The 20,171-nt window shown below is 39.2% G+C and overlaps 1 protein-coding gene across 2 annotated transcripts in view; it reads left to right on the top strand.

The window, feature by feature from the left end:
* The first annotated feature begins 7,367 nt into the window (after nt 1-7,367).
* Ets1 (ETS proto-oncogene 1, transcription factor) overlaps nt 7,368-20,171 on the top strand; it is a 125,477-nt gene continuing 112,673 nt past the window's right edge. The window contains exons 1-2 of one of the 2 annotated variants that reach the window (XM_010605538.2): nt 7,368-7,470; nt 19,594-19,676. In XM_010605538.2, coding sequence (XP_010603840.1) covers nt 7,383-7,470; nt 19,594-19,676 — 171 coding nt within the window. In that variant the 5' untranslated portion in view covers nt 7,368-7,382. Of the gene's footprint in view, nt 7,503-19,593; nt 19,677-20,171 lie in introns of both variants that reach the window. The other variant, XM_010605539.2, reaches the window with a different exon arrangement.

The following is a 20,171-nucleotide window of genomic DNA, read 5'->3' as shown; positions in this document are numbered from 1 at the left end:
CTGGTTAATTGTCAGCTCTTCACTTTGTGCTATGTACAAGATAAATTATTCTCCTGACAGGTTTATATTTTTGTTGATTAGAAAAAATTCATCCTAAAATAGTATACTAATGGGGACAGAAATTGGTACTAGAATGTGGTGTTATGTGACACCAGCAAGAAACAGTGAGAGAAGGATGAAAAATTAAAGACCCAACAGTTAAGAAGTAATTAGGTAAATTAGAATGTATCTACCCAACATCCCAAAACCCATTTAATCATCATCATCTATCTGTTCGGTCATCCGTCCATCTAGCCACCCATCCATCCATGCACCCATTCCTTCATCAGGCCATCCACTCATTATCCATTCATCATCTATTTAGCCTTTACTTTAGAATTAAGCACAATTATAAGTGCTACAAGAACAACTGTTAAAAAAAAGGCTAATCCATTTCTTGCCTCATGGTATCACAATAAACAAAGAGATAATTACAATATAATTCTTCCTACATGAAGTAAATAGCACATAAATGAAACGTATAAGAGAAAGAATCTAGTGAGAGAAGGGACACAGGAATGGTCAGAGAAAATCTTGAAGAGGTAAGATTCAGGTTGAAACCAGATGTATGAATGTCTAAGACATCTGGATCTTCTTAGCTTGTCTCCCTGAGTCCCTAAGCACAGGGATAGTCTTGGCTGAGTTGAAGAAAAAAAAAAAAAAGAGAGACGTTTTCAGGATAAAGATGTCAGCTGCAAGCCTGGCATTTGGTTAAAATAATGTTCCAGAGAGGTTAAAAAACAAACCTATCTACTTCCAATCATTCATCAGCCCTAAGCCAATATAATGAGTACATCAACAACCTACAAAGGCCACGTTCTATAAATCTCTCAATGAATCCATGGTTGCATGTCTGTGGTTACTGGACTTCTGATCCAAGGCACATTTTAAAACAGCCAGAACCAGGATGATCTTCTTGTGATGATCTTTCCTCTTCCTCGCCCACTAGGGACTGAGCTGTCCACTGAAGCCCCAGACATTTTGTATGAGAAGATTCTTCCATCAACAGGTCAGCTAATCTGAGTTTTGCTTCTTCAGTTCAGCTACTCTAGCCCCAAACACAATCCTGCAGACCGATCCAAAGTAACCACTATGGAGCAGGCAATGGTTCCACAAGTAGGCTAACCATTTAGCATTGAAGAAGCAGGGCAAATTTACTTATCCACTTTCCCTTAATCAGGAAATGAATCTCTCATATTCAATATACTTATTTGAAAGATGACAGGATTACAGAATCCCCAAAAGTTCTTCCCAGCTCACAAATTCATGGTTTCTAGAATTCTTGGTAATGTGGCCCTGCCCTGGGAAAGAAACATCTAGTCTGAGTAGAAGCTACTAAGTTAAGCCAGGCATAGGGCATGAATGGAAATGTTCACGGCACAGAGAGTGGTCCCTGGAGCTGAGGCAACAGCTTGATGAATACCTAGGAGAAAGCACAGCCCAGACTGCCTCCCGGAAGCTCTTACAGCCTCCCACAAAGCAGGGCAAGTTGAGGAGCACTTTATCTGGCATATGTCGGGGAATATATTAATGATCTCAGGGTCCCTGCAATCAAAGCAGTGTGCCTCTGAATTGGAACTAGAAAATGTGCATGAGGAAACTTGAAGAGCTGGCTGATTGTGTTTGTCTTGGGCAGGAGGCCCTGACTCCTAGACAGGGCTCAATCTGTAATCAGCGGACAGTTTGAAAAAGGAAAATGAGTGCAGTCTACATTATTTGGTGTGCGCCACAAGACACAGCTGCAGCTGTCCTCTCACAGACTCAGCAGGGCACCTTCCCTGGCAAGTGCGTCCTAATTACATTACTGGGGCTGCTTCAGTCTTCTCCATTGATCAGGGAACCAGCATTCCTGTCAGGAGGAAGAATCAGTCCCTGGGTTCACCTCCTCAGAAGAGCCACAGGGTGCAGTGAGAAACTACTCAGATAGTTAATGTGTGCAAACTCTACTGTGAGCACTGGATTAACTACTTAGCACTCAATACTTCTTTGACCCTCACAATAATCCCTAACATTATCCTCAATTTATATATAAGGAAAACAAAGTCCAAAACTATTAAATAAAATGCCCATGATAACATTGAAGGACGTGGTTAAATTGGGACATTTTGACCTGAGACTATACGCTATCACCCTGTGCTATACTGTAATCATCATCAAGCCAATCAAGACACACATTCACAATAAACTTTTACAGGCCATTGCAGTGGTGCACCCCTGTAATTCCTAACACTTGGGAGGCTGAGACAGGAGGATCACCATGAGTTCAAGGTGATCCTGGGCTATGCAGTGAATTCAAGGCCAGCCTGAACAGCGCAGCAAGACCTTGTCTCCAAACACAATAAAATAACATAAATAAATAAAATAAACTTTTGCTTCATGATCTTACTACAAACGAAACATAACACTGTATGAAAATCTGAAAACACAAATATAACATAAATATAAAACAGTTATATCTCATGCCATCAGAAATGACCCTCAATACTTAGGTGATATATGCTCTTAGATTTCAGAGATGGTGTCATGCTGTAGATTTTTACAGCTGTAATCTTATCCAGTTCATTTATGATCAAGCAAGTATACTGGAGAGGGACTTTAGGTGACTACTGATGGATAAGTAACTGTCAAAAACACAGCTCCTCCCCTTCCTGAATCACATTCTAGTGAGTGAAATAAGGCAAGAGAAGGAGCTTTGAGAATTTAAATCAAGTGCAGGAACTGACCTGTTCTGGGAGACACAGAGGAAAAAGAAGGGACTGGAACATGGGAGGTGGGATGGAGATGCCTCGGGGTGCTGAAATGAATGAGGGAGCTCTGAAAGGCAGGCATGGGAAAAGGGCCCCACTGTGCACCATGGAGCGTGCAATAGCAGGCTGCACTTCTGTTCTAGCTCATAGTCATCCGTTCTGTCAGAACTCTGAATCTGTGAAATCCAAAGGATGCTGAGCAGCCCCAATAGACCAAGCGAGGCTAAGCAAACATCACAGGCAAACATTATACAAGCTACTTTGCAGGGATGCATCTGGGGCCCTATCCCTAACCCATTTTACATTGTAGAAAGAAGTTAAATACAGAAAGGTAGTGCAAGCAATAATGGAGTAACACACTGTGGGTCCTGGAAGAACTGTGTCAAGAAACTGGGCTTCTCCACAGATAAGCTATCTGGCACATGCAGGACACTCACCTGGGTGCCAGATGTGAGTACTTCTGTGTGTGCCAAGGCAGTTCCATCTGTGGCTTAAGACACTGGCTGGGCTTTTGATCATGGGGAGAAGAGTGATTCATTACAAAGTACAGGATAAGAGGTTCCAGAGCTGGAGTGTTAACAGACAAGGTTCTCACTCTTTGCTTTCCTTTCATCTTATCTTCTGGGGCTTCTTCAATATTCGGTGACAACTATGCTTTTAATGATGACTGGGGTTTGCCTCCAATGCCTTGATAGCTTGCTTACTGCTTCCATAGATACAGGGAATCTTCTAAAGCACCAGAAGATTTTATTTCCTGCCTAGGTGAGAAAAGAAAGGAAAGAGATAACTAGTACAACAGATAACTAATGTTTTGTTTCTTATGAAATTAAAATGCCATTCCTCATTTCAAACTTAACTCTTACAGTGTGACAAGAGTGACAATGGATTCTGACAAGTTGCTGTGAAGGGGTCTTCTGCATTTTAGGTGGTTGGTGGGAGTGCCGAAAGATTAATGGGGAAGGGGTAAAGAGCCCTGTGAAGCTTACCTCCTTTTTTACTCTTAGAAGACACTGACTTGTAATGTAGCTTGCTATGATGAGAAAAGCAAAAGGTTTCTTGACAGTAAGAAGAGCAAATAGCTCGGGCAATTATCCTAGAAACTCATAAAAGCCCTATCTCAATTGTGTCTGAACCACACTGACTACCACCATTTATGCTGGTCTATGAAGATATTCCTTCCCAGAAGCAAACAACTGTATTTTGCATAACACATTTAGGAGGAGCCCAAAAGTATGCATGTCCTAAGGCCACTGGGGTTTATTATTTTTCTTGAGGATGTTAAAATAGATGGTGATCTCAAATGAGGTTCTTTGTCTTATGGTTTAATATCACAGGATGCAGAGAAGATGAAGTGGCACTGCTTGTGCAACTCACTGTTGGCAGCTCTCAGGAGTAGTCACCTCCACAGCCCTGCAAAGTTATCCTCACTTTGGCAGGTGACATGGCTCAGGCTCTGTGTGGAGGAGACCTGTGCTCCTTCCCATGTGTTCAAACCCTCTGCTCCGGAGGATCATTTTCTCCTGTCCAATAACATCCTTCTGTGATGTCCAGAGCATTTCTTCTGTGGAAGGCCTACTTAACCCTAGCTTTTCCTTCAGGACAGTGTATTTTTTTTAATGTGGTCAAATACATATGATGTAAAATTTACTGTCATAACTATTTTTAAATGTATAATTCAGAGCCATTAAATGTGTTAACCTGTGAGCAACCATCTCCAGAATTTTTCATTATTCCCAAATGAAGCTCTCCATTAAACCCTAACTCTTCACCTGTTGAGCTCTATTGTACTTTCTGTCTATAACTTTCACCATTTGGGTACCTCAAATAGGTGGAATTATACAATATTCATCTTTTTCATTTGGCTTATTTTATCAAGGGCAATGTTTCAAGATTCATCAGTATGAATCTCCTTCTTCTTCAGGCTGAGTGATATTCCATTGTGAGTGTACCCTGTATTTCACCAGTGCATTCATCTAGACATTTAGGTTGAGTCTACCTTTTGACTATCATAATGCCTTGAACATCGGTGTACAAATACCTGTTTAAGTTTCTGTTCTCAATCCTTTGGCTATATGTCTAGGAAAGGAATTGTTGGATTGTACGGCAGTTTTATGCTTAATTGTCTTAAGGAACCACCGAACTGCTTCCCCCAGTGGTTGCGCCATTTTACATTCTCACTGGCAGTGCACTAGAGTTCAATTTCTCCACATCCTTGGCATAATTTTCTGTTTTTTTTGGGTAATAGGAATCCTCATATAGGTGAAGTATTATCTCATTCTGGTTTTGATTTCCATTTCCCTAATGATCAGTGATGCTGACCATCTTTTCACGTGCTTATTAGTCATTTCTATATTTTTGAAGAAATGTCTACTCAAGTCCTTCCTCATTTTTTCATTGGGTTAGTTGTTAAGTTATAGTTCTTTATATATTTTGAATATTAATTTCTTGTCAGATATGCAATTTGAAAATATTTTCTCCCATTTCGTCAGTTTCTTTTTCACTTTCTTGATAGTGCCCTTTGATGTTCAAAATTTTTAAATTTTGAGGAACTGCAACTTATTTATTTTTTCTTTTGTTGCTTATGTTTTTGGATTACATCCAAGGAAAATTGACAAATCCAATGTTGTGAAGTTTCCTCCTACATTTTCTTCTAAAAGTTTTATAGTTTTAGATCTTTGGCCTTTGATCCACTTTGAGAAATTTTGCATATGGTGGAAGAGTTCAACTTCATCCTTTTGCTTGTGGACATGCAACTAATGATATATTTCTGAAGTTACTTTTTATAACAAAACTTACTGCTTTTCATGGGCATTCTGTAGGCAATTTGTGGCAGCAGAAGCTTCTTTTGCATCACTTGAATTCCTAATTTATTCTCTTCCACAACACAATAAACAGCAGAGGATGAAGCTAAGTCTGTATGGGTTACTGGCCATATGAACTCATTTTAGATAACTCTAGATTCCAGAATCCTCAATAATAACACAGTACGTCTTTGTAAGGCAAAAAGTTACAATCTTTGTTTCTCTGCTTTTCTTTTAAATCTCTTGCAAACATAGTGGATACAGTTGTGATTACTTGTGATTAATTGACCATACACTTTTTAAAAGGGGCAGCCTGCTGGAATTGGCTGGGAGACAGACAGAAACTTCCTTAGCTCCACAGATATCTCTCACAATATGTATTTCATTTTATGGATATGGTTGATTTATATATTTCTGTCTTCCAATGATACTGTGAAACTGTTAGATTTCTCATGCCTAGAACAGTGACTGGAGCATATATTAATAAACTAAACTGAAACAATAGCATTACTCCTTCATGTCTTCCAAACCATGTTAGCGTGCAAAGGCAAAACCTGGGCAATGAAATGTTTTTCTTATAGGGTCATATAGCCATAAACACTGGAGGATAATGATGATTGCTCTGAATGACATGTAGTAGATTTCATGGAATTTCAAAGTTGAACATCTGTGTCTTTATTAAAAAGGAAATGGAACCAGCCACGACAAACTTTATCTCTCCACCTGTTGCTCAAAATAAATCTAATCTTAGAATAAATATCTTCAACTAAGCAAGCAAATACTGACTTTTCAAAAAATTTTTCATAATAAAATCATTCATAGAAATGAGATCACATCATAAGATTCTCACCATTGTTCTGAATATGCAGGCAAATAAAAGATGCTGTGTACCTAGAATAGATGCAAGACTTATTTCTATTTGTTCTAAATGAGACATATATGAATGTTTCTGTCTTTTTATTTCCACACCATGGATCATGTATCAGGGCAACTAACGCTCAACTATTTTGAAAATCATTCAGATCAGACTTATGTGAAGAGGGCATTTAGCTTTACCTCTTAGAAATGCCAACTCCCTGTTTGGTCAGCTCTCTTCTATAGATAGATATGACCACCGTTTGATCAAAGATGGACCACATACAGCAGGGTGGTCCCATAAAATAGCCACCTTAGTTTGCATAAGTGCACATTATGTGTTACACAAAGGTGGCATTACAAGTTTGCATTTCAAGTTATTTAGTCCACATACCTGATTCACAACTGTAATTATCTTCTGTTCCTTAGAAAATACGGTGTTTCAGATCAGGCCAATAGAGAGAAACAAGAGGCCTGAGCAAGAGAGAGGGTGGCAGACACCCTGCTGGTTAACAGTCTTCTTAACTGGTTTTGCAGAAGCCTATCCCTCCTCTCCCTCGGGAGCCCTGGCCTAGACTAACAGGGGATCCATGGAGACAGCCAGCAACGTGGGGCATGAATATTCACATATTCAGCAGAGAGGAAACCAATATATCAGCAAGTGATAAGACAGTGTTATCCCACAAGGCTAGTTCCCTTTTGCTCATCTCCCTCCTCATTTCTCTTCAGGGCTGAATTACATCTAGGTGGAGCATAATTTGACAGATAAAAAAAAATAAGGTGTGATTTGGTGTGGCCACAGCCAGAGACCCTCTAGACCACAGCCTCTATTTTAATGACCTCCACCGGGTGCCAGGGGCTGGCTGAAGACCGCCCTTTTTCCATCTGCACGGGCTTGACCACACCCCTCACTTAAGGAGGCAGCGCTATTAGAAACAGTATGGTCTTCGCATCCCCTTCAGCAGCAGAGCGGCGCACTCCCGCAGGTAGTTGGAAGGAGCCCGCAGACCTGGAGTCGAGCTTCCTGGGTAATTGTTCTTCATTCCGTCTCTGGCGAAGTGTGAGTTTCTGCTTCCAACTTTCTATTCTATTTTCCTTTTCCTGTTTCTTCTCCCACCACACTCCCCCCACCCCATGCTGTGAAATTAAAAGATAGATTAGTGGAAACTTTCAGGATACAACCAGGTTTTTCCTCCTTCTTTCTACATTCATCCATTGAACTGCTTCATACTCTTTTTCAAACACGCTGCCTAACTTTGTTAGGATAGTCAGACATCCAGACTATCTCCTTTTCAAAAGCAAAGTCAGGCGCATTTTAGATACTCTGGGACACCTTGTCACAGACTGAATTTTCCTTGCAGATTGGAACACTTCCAAAAAGATAAAACTAGTTCAACACAACATAGAGATTTCTTTCTTTTCTCTCTCTCTTTCAGTCCTGGTGGGTCTATTCTTTTCCTTTTCTTTTCTTTCTTTCTTTCTTTTTTTTTGTTCTTAGCATCTTAATGAATTGCTTTTATAGAGAGGAAATTGCCACAGGTTTGAATCTTGCAAGGCAAGCTAGCCTGTTGGGTGCTTTTTGCTGTCTTGCAACTCCCACTTCTGCAATGGTTTGCCAATCTTTTGGACGGTAGTTGCACCATGTAGAGTATGCAGGTGGGCTGGGGGGACGTCTCCTGGTCTCGGTCATGGAGGGAGTGGGGGGCATCTTTCCTGCACTAGAGGGCTGGGCTCCAGAGAACCTGCTCTGGAGAGGTAGGAGTCGTGAATGACAATTCCTGTCCAGTCCCTGGTTGTATCTGGCAATCCTACTTGGTGTGGGGTTTCTCATCTACTATTAAAGATGCTTCTATTTCTGCCTTTCAAAGTTGCATTTTCTGTGGGTAAACTTTGCAATAGATCTTAGGTTTCTGAAATCAAGGCATTTGATTGCAGGGTTTTTTCTTTCTCTCTCTTGCTCTAGCTGTTAAATCTCAAGGTCATTTTTCTTCCTGCTTCATAACACTGCTGTGCAACTGAAAAAACATCTTTGTTTCACATTATTAAAAATAGGAAGAAAAGGGCTAAAGGAGTAGGGGAAGTGGGAAGGGTAGGGAAAGGAAAGAAGGGAAAAATCTGAGAAAAGGAACAAATGGAAACAAAGTCTTTGTAAATAGGAAAGGGTAGAGTGGGTGAAGGAAGTGCAGGGGAATGGGGGGAAAAAAGAACAAAGATACATCATGTAAAGGTACAAGATCCCAGTAATGAATGTAAATATATTGTATACCTAAAAAGTACCAGTAAACTTAATAAAAAAAAAATAAAACTCCACCTTCTCCCCCCAAAATCTTTGTTAAACAGTAGGAAATACAGATCCTAAAAGAACTCTGGCGGCTCCATTTGATTTGTAAAAATTACTGACATTTAACTGGTCCATCAGCTGTGGTTCTGGATTGCTGCACCTCCTTTTGTTTTTTTAAAATTAGAGAAGCCCTGTGCTTCAGCAGGCATGGATTATGCAGGGAGGACTGCTGGAGGCACTCTTCCTGTTAGATTCTTACTTACCTGGTGTTCCTGAATGGAGCTGAATGAAGCTAATGAGTAAATGTCTGTGAAGTGCTTTGAAGATGAAAAGGGCTTTTCATGTGTTTGGGTATTGTTGTTATTAATATTAATATTTGAAGAAGCATGCTGTTTCGAATTGTAAATCAACAACTTCCATCCTTGCCAACTCGGTAGTGAAATAATAAACAGTGCAGGCAAGCATGTGGCCTCTTCCGTCCTGGTTCCTGCTGCTGAGGATGTAGGAAGAGGAGTCTGATTAGGAGAAGGCATCTTTGCCTCACAGGCTCCCTACACCCAGGTGCTAGTTGCAAGAGGTCCTAGAGCACAGGCTGGGGAAGCTGGGTACAGAGGTGTAATCAGACACCTGGCAGCCTGTGACCTTGGAGATCTTAGAACTGCATTGCTTGTTCCAGATGCTGATGGAGTTGAAAAGCAAGTAGGATCAGCGCTGGAGCCCTAGAGGAGAGTGGCTGTGTTCTTGGACTCTCTGAGAAGTTAGCTTTACTGCTGATAGCAATTGATCGAAGGTGGCCGTGAATGATAATTTGTGCCCCACCTGTTTCCCAAAGATGAGAAGCTAAAAGTCAAAAGCATGGAGCTCTGATAAATAACATTGCCCATAGGTCCAGGACAGTCTGCAGCAGACAGTGAGCAGGTCCCTAGGGGAGAGAGAGGCAGAAAGGCAACAGGCTGGGAAACAAGTAACTGCACTGGGAGCTTCAGTAGCTTGTTGGGTTTCTTACTCTCAACTTGGGCTCTGTTGTGCCTCTTGGTTTTATTTACTGGTGAACAGATTTTTTTTTTAACCCATAACAACTGTCATTTTCTATTTACTCACTCTAACTTCCCAGTTATTCACTTCAAATAAAACAGAAGGGATGAATACAACCCAGAAATTTATTCTACCCATCCCCTTTTCCTTCCTCCTTCTTTTTCTTTTTTCCTCTCTCTTCCCTTCTTTCTTCCATTCTTCCCCCATTTTTCACTTTCTTCTTTATAGGAATTACAAAACATTTAGTATTTGAGAGAAATTACTGTTATGTGCAGTAATTTAATTGCATTTGAGGCAAACCTTTTGAGTTTTTTCAATCCTAGGGGAATTTATATATAAAAACATAATTCACTTTTGCCTCCTTATCTCCTTTATTCCTGCTCTGGAGAGATAACAATGAGTACTAAAAATGTAGTATTACAGGGTTCAGTCTTTTAACCTAGTTGATATTCTAGCGACCAAGCACGAGTGTTTTCAATAACTTTGAAGGAACAATCTGGACAGTCCTTATAAGGTTGAGAGTAAAGCAGTAAAGTCAAGTGTCAGCAAAACAGTCTTAAAATGGGGAGAAATAAAATTGTCAAGATATACTGAAAACCTCAAGATTTTAGTCTTTTAAAAAATGTTTCATTTGAAAGCAACTCCAGATGCATAAAGGTCCCAAAACTCTGTATGAAGAGTTTCCAAAAAGTTTAGATCATTTTAAATTGTGAAAGATATAATGCACATCAGTCTCCTAAATCATCTTTTGCTTCCTCCAGTGATCTGGAATCCAAATGATTTTCCTGGGTGGGCAGAAACCCATTGCCAGTTTCTTGATATAAGGGGCTAAAGAATTAAAGCCCCAGCTTCTCTGGAAAGATGGAAGCCTTGTCAGATGTGGTCATCGTCTGGCATGTGGCTTGAGAAACCAAGTCCAGAAGGGTCCTGAGCTGTAGAGGTTTTCCTGGCCAGATTTGCATCACACAAGTTTGCTCTCAAACTTCAGCTTGGTCTTGGCACAGGTGTCATCTTCTTTGTTTCCTGGAGGGCTCTGCCTTCTAAACATCCACCCTGTCCAAAGTGCTCATCAATGCAATCAAGTCCAATGCTGTCTCACTCCAGCCCAGAAGTCCTTTGACCCACAGAATTGGTGTCATGGGGACAGGCATCCTGCAGAGCTCCCTCTTTTGATGACCTTGTAATATGATTCATATGCACATCATAGTTTGGGTGGCACTACTTTAAAGAAAAAGGGAGGACCAAAGGAAAAAAAAAAAGAGAGAAAACCAACAGAAGGAAAAGCCCTTGCAACATTTTCCCTTTTCCCATTTCATTGCTTTCCTTATACAGTATTTATAGCTAGTTGCTTCAATATTACTCCATAAAAGATTGACATTTGTATAAAAAAGATATTTGTTTAACTCAGGAAGCTGCAATAGTTCCTCATTTGTGCTATGCAGTCTTTCAGTGAATTTGTTCTGAGCTGTAAGAAAAATGCTTACTTCTTGGTTTTATGCATAACAATAGTACAAACTGAATACCATTCAGTAGAAATTGTGGCTCTTTTCTCCTGCAAAATTCTTGGCTAATGCTACTCCACCTATGATTATGAAAGGGAATCCTCTTTTGATGACTTAAATGCAAATCCTTAGGAAAAGAAATGAGGATGTATTTGGGCCATTGGTGCTTTACCTTTAATTCTTGAATAAATGACTTTTGCTGATGGGCAGTAAACATAATTAATAAAAAAACATTATTACTTCTCACTAGTGAATACTTAGTATGTAACGGCCAGACCCTATTGGGAAAACAGCAAAAAGAACAATTATTGTTATTTATTGGCCATTTTACCATGTGTAAGGCACTCTGTTGTGTATGTGTGTGTGTGTATTCTACATATATATAGCACCATATATACATATATATATACTATACTACCATATATATATATATATATACTACCATACACACACACACACACACACACACATATATATATATATATATATATATATATATATATATACTATACTACCATATAGTACATATATATATAGAATCCTCAATCATTCTAAGTATTCATACTATTGTCTTCACTTTATATGTAGCTGAGGAAACTAAGACCCTGGCCTTAAGAAATGTGGCCAGGACCATACACTCCAGAAGGGACTCCTTCATCCATGGTTTGTGAGTCCACAGCTTTTGCTAAACATGGAACCTCTCTGGACTCAGTTCATTCAAATAAAAATGAGCTGATCTGGTTAATTTTTTTCCAACTCCAAATTTCAGTGAATTTGTACAACCCTCTTTAGAGAAGAATGCCAGCAAGCTGTTCAGCATTATACTGAGAAATTGGAACCTTACAATTTGGGCAATAAAACAAATGAAACTCCACCATGAAAATCACAATCAGATAAAGTCCAAGAAATTGCTTGGCAGAGTTGAGAGAGTTAAGTCAGCTGGTGTCTTTTAGTTTGATTTTATAGGGGCATTATTAAAATTATCCAGTTTCTTTTAATTGCTCTGTCAATCTTTCTTTCTATTTATGGTGTCTCTCAGTTTTGCTGAGAGCCCTACAAACCAGAACCAAATCTACATTGTACAGTAAATCTGAAATGGTCCACAAGCTATGGGGTGAAAATAAATTGTTTAAAATTCTAGGTCTTCAGGGATTTCTGTCACAGAAACTATTGGGTCACAGTTAACATTTCCAGTCTTGTAGGCCTTCTTTGGGTTTGCAATGGCCAAAAATCTGTTCTGCCGTCATCTGTACTACCTCCAGTATTGGAAGGCAAAGAGCACTTAGCATTGTTCAGCCAGCTAATTCTGCTTTGTTTTTATTAAAAAAAAAAAAAAAAACGAAGTGACTTATTCTGTTATTTATGGTACCTAGCATGTTCATGGTATCAGAAAGTATCTGAACGACAGCTATAAGCATTTGTTGAATTTCATGGCTAAACTCAGGATTGAGGAATATCATTTATATGCAAGATATGTCACTTTTATTGTGAAATAGTTTATTGAATGTTACATATGACCATATAGAGGATGTTCTCACATGAAGATGGACTAGAAATCATGGACAGGTAGTTTTTGACAAATTTCAGAGACAAAGCTGGATATTGTTCCAATTAAATTCTAAGACATAATAGAATTGTCTGATTTTAACGTAGTCCCTGGATGCTTATGAGAAGTAGTATCTCTCTACCTGTTGTTAACTATGCATTTCAGCAGTGGGTGAGGAAGTCTTCCACTGAGGAGGAAATGTAAAAAATAACCTATGAAGCACTCCTTGTTTCCTAACTGTTATAGTACACCAAAGTAAAACCACCTTTTGTCTCTCTTTTTCAGGAGACACTAGTGAACCTACTCCACCGGAAAGGCCAAAATAGTATTTTCATGTGATATTATAATGACAAGAGTCCATTTTCCTGTAACTAAGAAACATTAGTTGAGTCATGTTCATCTACAATGGACATAAAAATATTGTTTGGTTAGGAGATTTTTTTTTTGAGAAATAGAAGATAGATATAAATCATTTTTATTTTAGAAAATGCTTGGAGAATAATTACCAGTGAAGGTAGGGATAATTAAGACAGATGCTAATTATTCTATGAGTTTCTGCTCTTTGAGCTTAGGCAAAGAGTAGGTCACTTAGTTTAAAACACAGAAGCCAAGAGCAAATGATTCAGAGCATCATCTTTATGGGTGCTGCCTACTTAAAATAAAAAAAAAGGATGTTTACTACTATGATGTTGAAATATTTAGCCAAGAAGGTGAGATTCTTTATAGACTTCAGAGTGAAACAAACCATCTATAATTCTAAGGGTTTTTCTTTTCTATGTATTGTAGTGACAAAATTTCCTCAGGGAGTGAGAAATGTTCAGTTATTTAAACATGAACTCTCTGAAATTTGAGTTCTAGTCAACTGGACTTGGTAGCTTTTGTTATAAAGACTAATCAGAGGAGACATCTACCAAAATGAATTGAGACATACAAATTAACTATGCAGAGGAATGAGGATAGACATCATCAATCTAGTGCATGAACTCCTTTAGCAAAGAGTATGCTCTTGCAGGCGGCAGAACCACTGAGCTAAATTTCTGGCCCAGGTAATGACTTTTTTCTTGTTCTTGTGAACATATTTTAATCCTCCTGGATATGCTCAAGCTCCAATGCTTAGCTGTTGCACCTACTATTTCTATTTCAAATACATGCACATTCAACAAATGTGTGTTGCATGTCTACTTACACCATTGAACAAAGCACTGTTCCTATTCTCAAATAGACTTTGATTTATGAGCAGAGCTATACCTCTCTCTATCCAAGAAGTGTCATGACTTTGTCTCATTATTGAGAGTCCATCCCAGGAGGAGTATCAAGGATGTCCAGGTACCTGCCCAGAAACCCCAGGGCAAGCTTCCTGAAAGAGGTGGTATTCTTTATCCTTAAAAATGCATTTATGATTGGCCCTCTGTTTCTATAATCAAATGTAGATTAAAAATATTTGAAAAGATATCATATCTGTACTGAACATGTACAGGCATTTTCTTGTCATTATATCTAAACAATACTGAATAGCAACTATTTACATAGTATTTACATTGCATTAGGGCATTGTAAGTACTCTAGAGATGATTTGTAATGTATGGACACATCTGAATGGGTGATATGTATGGGTGTCATTTTATATAAGGAATTGAATATCCATGGATTTTTGTATCCTGAGGTGGTGCTTGTAGAATCATCCTCATGGATATCAAGGGATGACTCTACTCAGAAAGAAGAAATTCAAAGCCTACACCTTGCAGATGAAAGATATTGCTTGATGACATAGTGCTGGTTTTAGTTTGGATAAGGTGCGGTAGTTCTGAGCAAGTTTCTTTAAATGGATAGTGTTTTTGGAAGCCAAACTCTTCCTTTCTTGCATCCCAAGCCAAAAGGATATCCTTCTTACATAAATTGAATGGAATCCTACATTGCTGACATTCAGAGAAATGCTAATTATAAATCTGTTAACATTTTGCATGGTTTACATGAGGAAGATGTGGACAAAACTGACATGTTTTGCTGCAGCTTCATTGAGCTTTTGTATTCGCTGGTCTCGGACCTGTAGTCTTCATATTAAAGATACAATATTGATAGACTCAAGACCCATAATTCCTGCCTTTTGAACTATTGGTCAAGCCTGGAGGTCAAGTTCCAGTTCAAAATATAACTCCTTTATTTCTGCCTTATGTATTATGAATACAATTTGTTGATATGTATTAAAATATAGAATATTCATATTCTTTGTCCCAACAACATTACTTTAGATACTTAATGAGAATACAAAATATTTTAGGAATTTTTTTATAATAACAAGGAATTGGAGGTAAATTAAATATTCAATAACAAGTGGCTCATTAAGAAAAGTACAGTATATACATACTGTAGAGTGTTTGACAATCTTAAACTACAGCATATATAGAGCTATATTTATTGATCCAAAAAATGCCCATTGCATTCATTCAGATATCAATGAAGAAACAAATTATAGAAAAAGCATGTAGAGAATATCATGGAGGTAAAATTATGTATGTGTAACATCTGTATGTGTACAGATACATTAAAATACCGAGAAGAATGTTGTACAAAATACTAGTATAATTATCTCTGGAGAGTGGAATTTCAGGTAATTTTAATGTTCGTCTGAGACTTTGTTTTTAATTTTCTCAATATATGTGTATTATTTTGGGAAAACAATTACTTTGGAAAGAAAAAGAGTATAGTTTATTGGGTTATATATCTAAAGTCAGACATTGCAGCAGATAACCCCAAGCAAGAAAACTCTATAACTCATGTAACAGTTACCTAGAAATATAGCCAAGTGGATCAGAATAAATGTGAACTGGATCAAGCCTTGAGTAAGGCCTCGTGTCTTTGGGATGTCCTACTCTTCTGCTACAGTGGTCCAAACAGTCCTTTCCCTCCTTAAAACTTATCTTCATTTTTGTGTATCACTCAACCTGCCCTGGTGAAACCCGGATAAAAGCAAGTGTCAACCTGCAGATCCTGGCTGGATTACAGTTCTTGTGGGGGATGGGAAGGTGGAGAAGTGGTCACATGTTTTGTGAAGAGTACAACTCTTTCTAGCGTCAAAGAGGAAACTAGTGCTGGAGGGATTTGGGGGACATGAGGCACACAAACCAAACTATGCTTTCTGTCCTCTCCATTGATTTCTGAGTTTTGTCCCTCAAATACAGGATGATGAAAGTAAACAAGTCAGATCTCAGAGAGGTCAATTAACAATATGGCCTTAGTTTTTTAATCTGTGGAAAGGGGCTTACATGAGTTAATAGCTATGTATAGATTTTCTAACTTAGGCTCAGATATTCAGCAATTATTTGTGTGCCAACCATCTACCAATCTGGTGTAGGATCCTAGGATACTGGTACAGAAATGGACTAAAATCTTGCTCTAGGGCAGATGATAAACATTGACAAGTCCAAGTGGAGAGAGGGATGCAGCTGTTTGTACAGGGCTGTGGGAAAATGCTTCTCGGGTAAGGTGACATCAAGTAGCCAGGTGAATGAGAGGAAGCATGTTTCACTGAGAAAGGGATCATGAAACACAGTCTTTATTCCAAGGGTCTTTACCAGATCTGTAATGTATTCAGAGTCTCTGGTTTGAGAAATAAATGCATTCACCTCTGATCCGCATTTTGGGAGGCTCATTCATTCATTCATTGATTTAAAAACTGAGTTTCTGTTATTCCTCAGGGTCTGTCTTAAGTACTGCAGGTATGAAAGTGGAAAAGACATGGTGCCTACTTTCCAGGTGCTCATAATCTAGTGAGAGACAAATAGAAACAGACATTGGTGGAACAGTGTGATAGGCACAGATAATATGCAGGAGAATATGGAAAAGGAGCAGTTGGCCCTGGTGGAGATGAAGCATGGTTCAGAGTGGGCTCCAGGCAGTAAGCCTCTCCAAGATGATTCTAAACCTCCAGAAGGAGGGGCTCAAAAGTCCTGAGGAGCTGGAGGACAGAGGGCCTTTCTAGAAGACTTGGAACTTGAGATAGGCAGAGAAGTGAAAACTGGCACCTTGTGCTCACGAGAACAACAGAAAGTTGTACGTTCAGTTCCGAGGTGCTGTGGGGATGAGTGTAGGGCTGTGTAAGTAGAAAGTGTATGGGATGGGTCAGTGGGTTGATGAGCTTGGCAGTCTTGCCTGGGACCCATGTATTTACTGCTTGGGTGGTGCTGCTCCCATTCATGAAAAACGAACACAGCTCTTCATAGCCCTCTGTTACCAAGTTTTCAAATTATTTCTACACCCAGACGGGTCTCATAGCTGCTTCTCAGCTGGGGAAAAGATCTTAAAATCACACAGTTGCTTTCCATTTAGGCAATAAACATGCAATGCCAAGAAAACACTGGTCCAGATGATGGTTAAGCAGTTGTCATGTAGGAGGGAATTCTCTTTTGCCAAAAAGCCAGGGAGGTGGAACAAAACCCACACACAAAAATCTCCGAATGCTCCTCTTGCATCTTCTGAAAAGGTTTAGATCTTTAGCAGCTGTTCTGTGTCACAATCTACAAGTGGAAAACGGGCGGGTTCTTCTTTTCTTTCTCCAAAAAATAATAAAGAAGCAATCCATTTCTGTCCCAGAGTTATTTCCTGAGATGAGAGCTCTTGAGAGCTCTGGCAACTCCCTCTTTTCGGTTTCCTCCCTGGGCAAAGGGCTTTTCCCCAAGGGTAGTGTCATTCATATAGCAGAGAGTATGGTCCAGCACAGAGTGCACCAGATGTTGGGCCAGAGGTTTCCTCCCTCACTCTGTCAATTGATTGGAAGAGAAAAACTATTTCCACTGAATCTCTAAGGGGGAGTGTTGTCTGGCAGACAGAAACTCTCAGTGTCTTTGAGCTGGGCTCGGGGATGTTGCTGCCAATTCCAAAAGTCCTTTCTTCCACAAATATGTAAGTAAAATAGGCATTCAGAAGGGGGAAGGTTCTTTGCTGCTTGTGGGAGTCTCAGTAAGATTTGCAGGGCCATGTGGTCACACCTCCCCCTGAGCAGTCTTCTACAACTTTGTATCCCCAGAGCCCAGCAGAACTGACTACTTCTTTTTCCATATTTGCAAATTACTCATCAAATTATGTTATAGTTACATGTGAATGTGTCTTTTCTACTGACTGAGGACAGATACTCTGTCTTTCTCAGCTTCATTTTCCAGAGTCTGGTAGAATGTAAGGACCCATGAGGCCAGGAATCTTTGTTTGCTCCCATATCTCAAGGACCCAAAACAGTGCCTGGCACACAGTAAGCAAGTCCTTATGAAAGAAAAAACAAATTCCTGCAAAAGAAGCTTACTTCAGAATTGTCAATGGGATAACCAAGTTCTGTGAGGACTCAGGTGCTGTTTTGTGTTTCTTGAGAGGGAAATAGAAGGTTGAGCTGCTTTTGTAGCTCCTCCTGTGCTCATTCTTTCCCAGCAGATATAAGTGTCCTGCAGGACCCTGGAGGACTGGTTAACTTTTCTTTAAGGAATCTGATCACGATTAAGCCATTCTCAGTGGAGCCCAATTCCTTGCAAAGCTACAGATGAGTGAAATCTTGATTAATACAGACAGCCAAGCTATCCAGAATCCTTAATTAATTTATTTTAAATTAACATTATTTGGATTATAATCTATCCTTGGGATAAAAACAAGATAATATAATTTTAAAACATAATTCTAGGATAAGTTAAGACTTAAGAAAGTTTTTAATTTACATCTCTGAACCATGTTATGTTAGTGACTCAATGATTGAAATTCTTGGTATAGTTTTCTCTTGCAAAATCTGTTTAACTCTTACTTAAATACATTCCATATGAAAGTAGACATGTGATTGTCATGTGGTATCGAGATGGTGAACCATCTCTGCAAATTGAACGTAAAATCTTAGTACTCTTCTTTTCTAGAATTGTGTCAATTGCTTTGAATGTCCACAAGAACAAAGGAAAAGGACAAATACAAACTGGAAGGTAATGAAGTTGAAATGTCACTTCCTAACAATAGGAATTTGACCTCTGAATGATGTGCCTAGGAATTTGATCTTCTAAATTATTCAAGAAAGATATATTTTTAGTATGTAGTTTTGAATATATGAAAAGTTGTGAATTAATGCACTAGAAAGCATTAAGTCAACAGAAATCTTTGATATATAAATGATTTTCCTGGTGACTAGCAGTTAGCCAGAAAATCTCTCTAGTCAGAACATTGCTCAATCATTCTAGTTACTGAGATTTTCAATGCAGATAATGACTCTCAGCAAGAACTGTTTAATAGCTCTTCTCCTATTTTCAAGATGAACACTGTTTGGTCTCTTGCAGGACTTCCAGCTGTCTGCACCTTGAGGTGGTGGTTTATATACTTCCATTCTTTTTTCCAATCTTTTATTTGCCTTTTTATCAATTAATTGAATGCATAACTGTGTATTGAACTCCTGCTATGTTCCAGGCCTGGAAGTCTAAGTGGGGCAGGTGATATGTAGATGGAGCTTTTATTTAAAAAGCACACAACATAAGGTCCTGCCCAGGAATCCTGTTAAAGGTGGTTTTTGTAGACCCTCTCACTGAGCCCCGTGTGCAGCATGCAGACACAGTCTATTGTCCGTGTTCTCTTGCTGTTAGGGGGCTGGCTCTGTCTAGGGTCCGCTCCACCCTGTGTGCCAGGGTCTGTCACCTGTCTTTCTGAATTTCAGTTTCCTTTTCTGCTTCACACTCCTAGGGAAGCACCTATTTTAAGATCCTCATGCTCCTTGGGGTCTTGTCCACACACCCGTGTGCATCCAGTGGCTCAGCCAACACTTTTTCCTGCACAGGTGCTGAGAGCAGAATGAACTACTTTGTGGATTCGGCCATGAACAGCCCTGGCCCTTACCCAGCATCTCGTCTTGCAGTGGCGGTGAGTGGTGGGCCCTTCGCTGTTCCTCTTTACCCACACAGCCTTCTGCACTCCCTTCCCCTGGCTTCCAGGTTCCTAACTTCTCCTGCTTAGAGAAGCCAACAAACCAAATGGCAACTTGGCTTTAGCTTTGAATCTTTTGGAGGAGATCAATTGTGAGATTTTCTCTGGTTTTATCAGCCTATAAAGTAGCAATCCAAGTCTCATAGCTTTGCTGCAGACAGTTTTTAATGTGTATAAATTTCAGACACTGTGACTCAGACATGATCCACAGACAAAGCCAGTTGATATCTATTGTTCCATTCATTTGGTGAGGATTTTTCCCTTATGAATGGGCCTTGGGCATACTGATATTATAATTTACCTTGGGGCTCAGGCACAAAAGAAAAATAATGTAAGTTTTCTAATCAGAGTATTTGAAAATGAAAATAAAATGGAATATGACAATAAACTTATGGGGAAATATAATGAAATCTTAGATTATAGAAAGGTAAA

The sequence above is a fragment of the Fukomys damarensis genome, unplaced genomic scaffold, assembly GCF_012274545.1.
Source record: "Fukomys damarensis isolate Sample0158 unplaced genomic scaffold, DMR_v1.0_HiC HiC_scaffold_16, whole genome shotgun sequence".
Classification (NCBI taxonomy): domain Eukaryota; kingdom Metazoa; phylum Chordata; class Mammalia; order Rodentia; family Bathyergidae; genus Fukomys; species Fukomys damarensis.
This window is presented reverse-complemented; position numbering and strand designations above follow the sequence as displayed.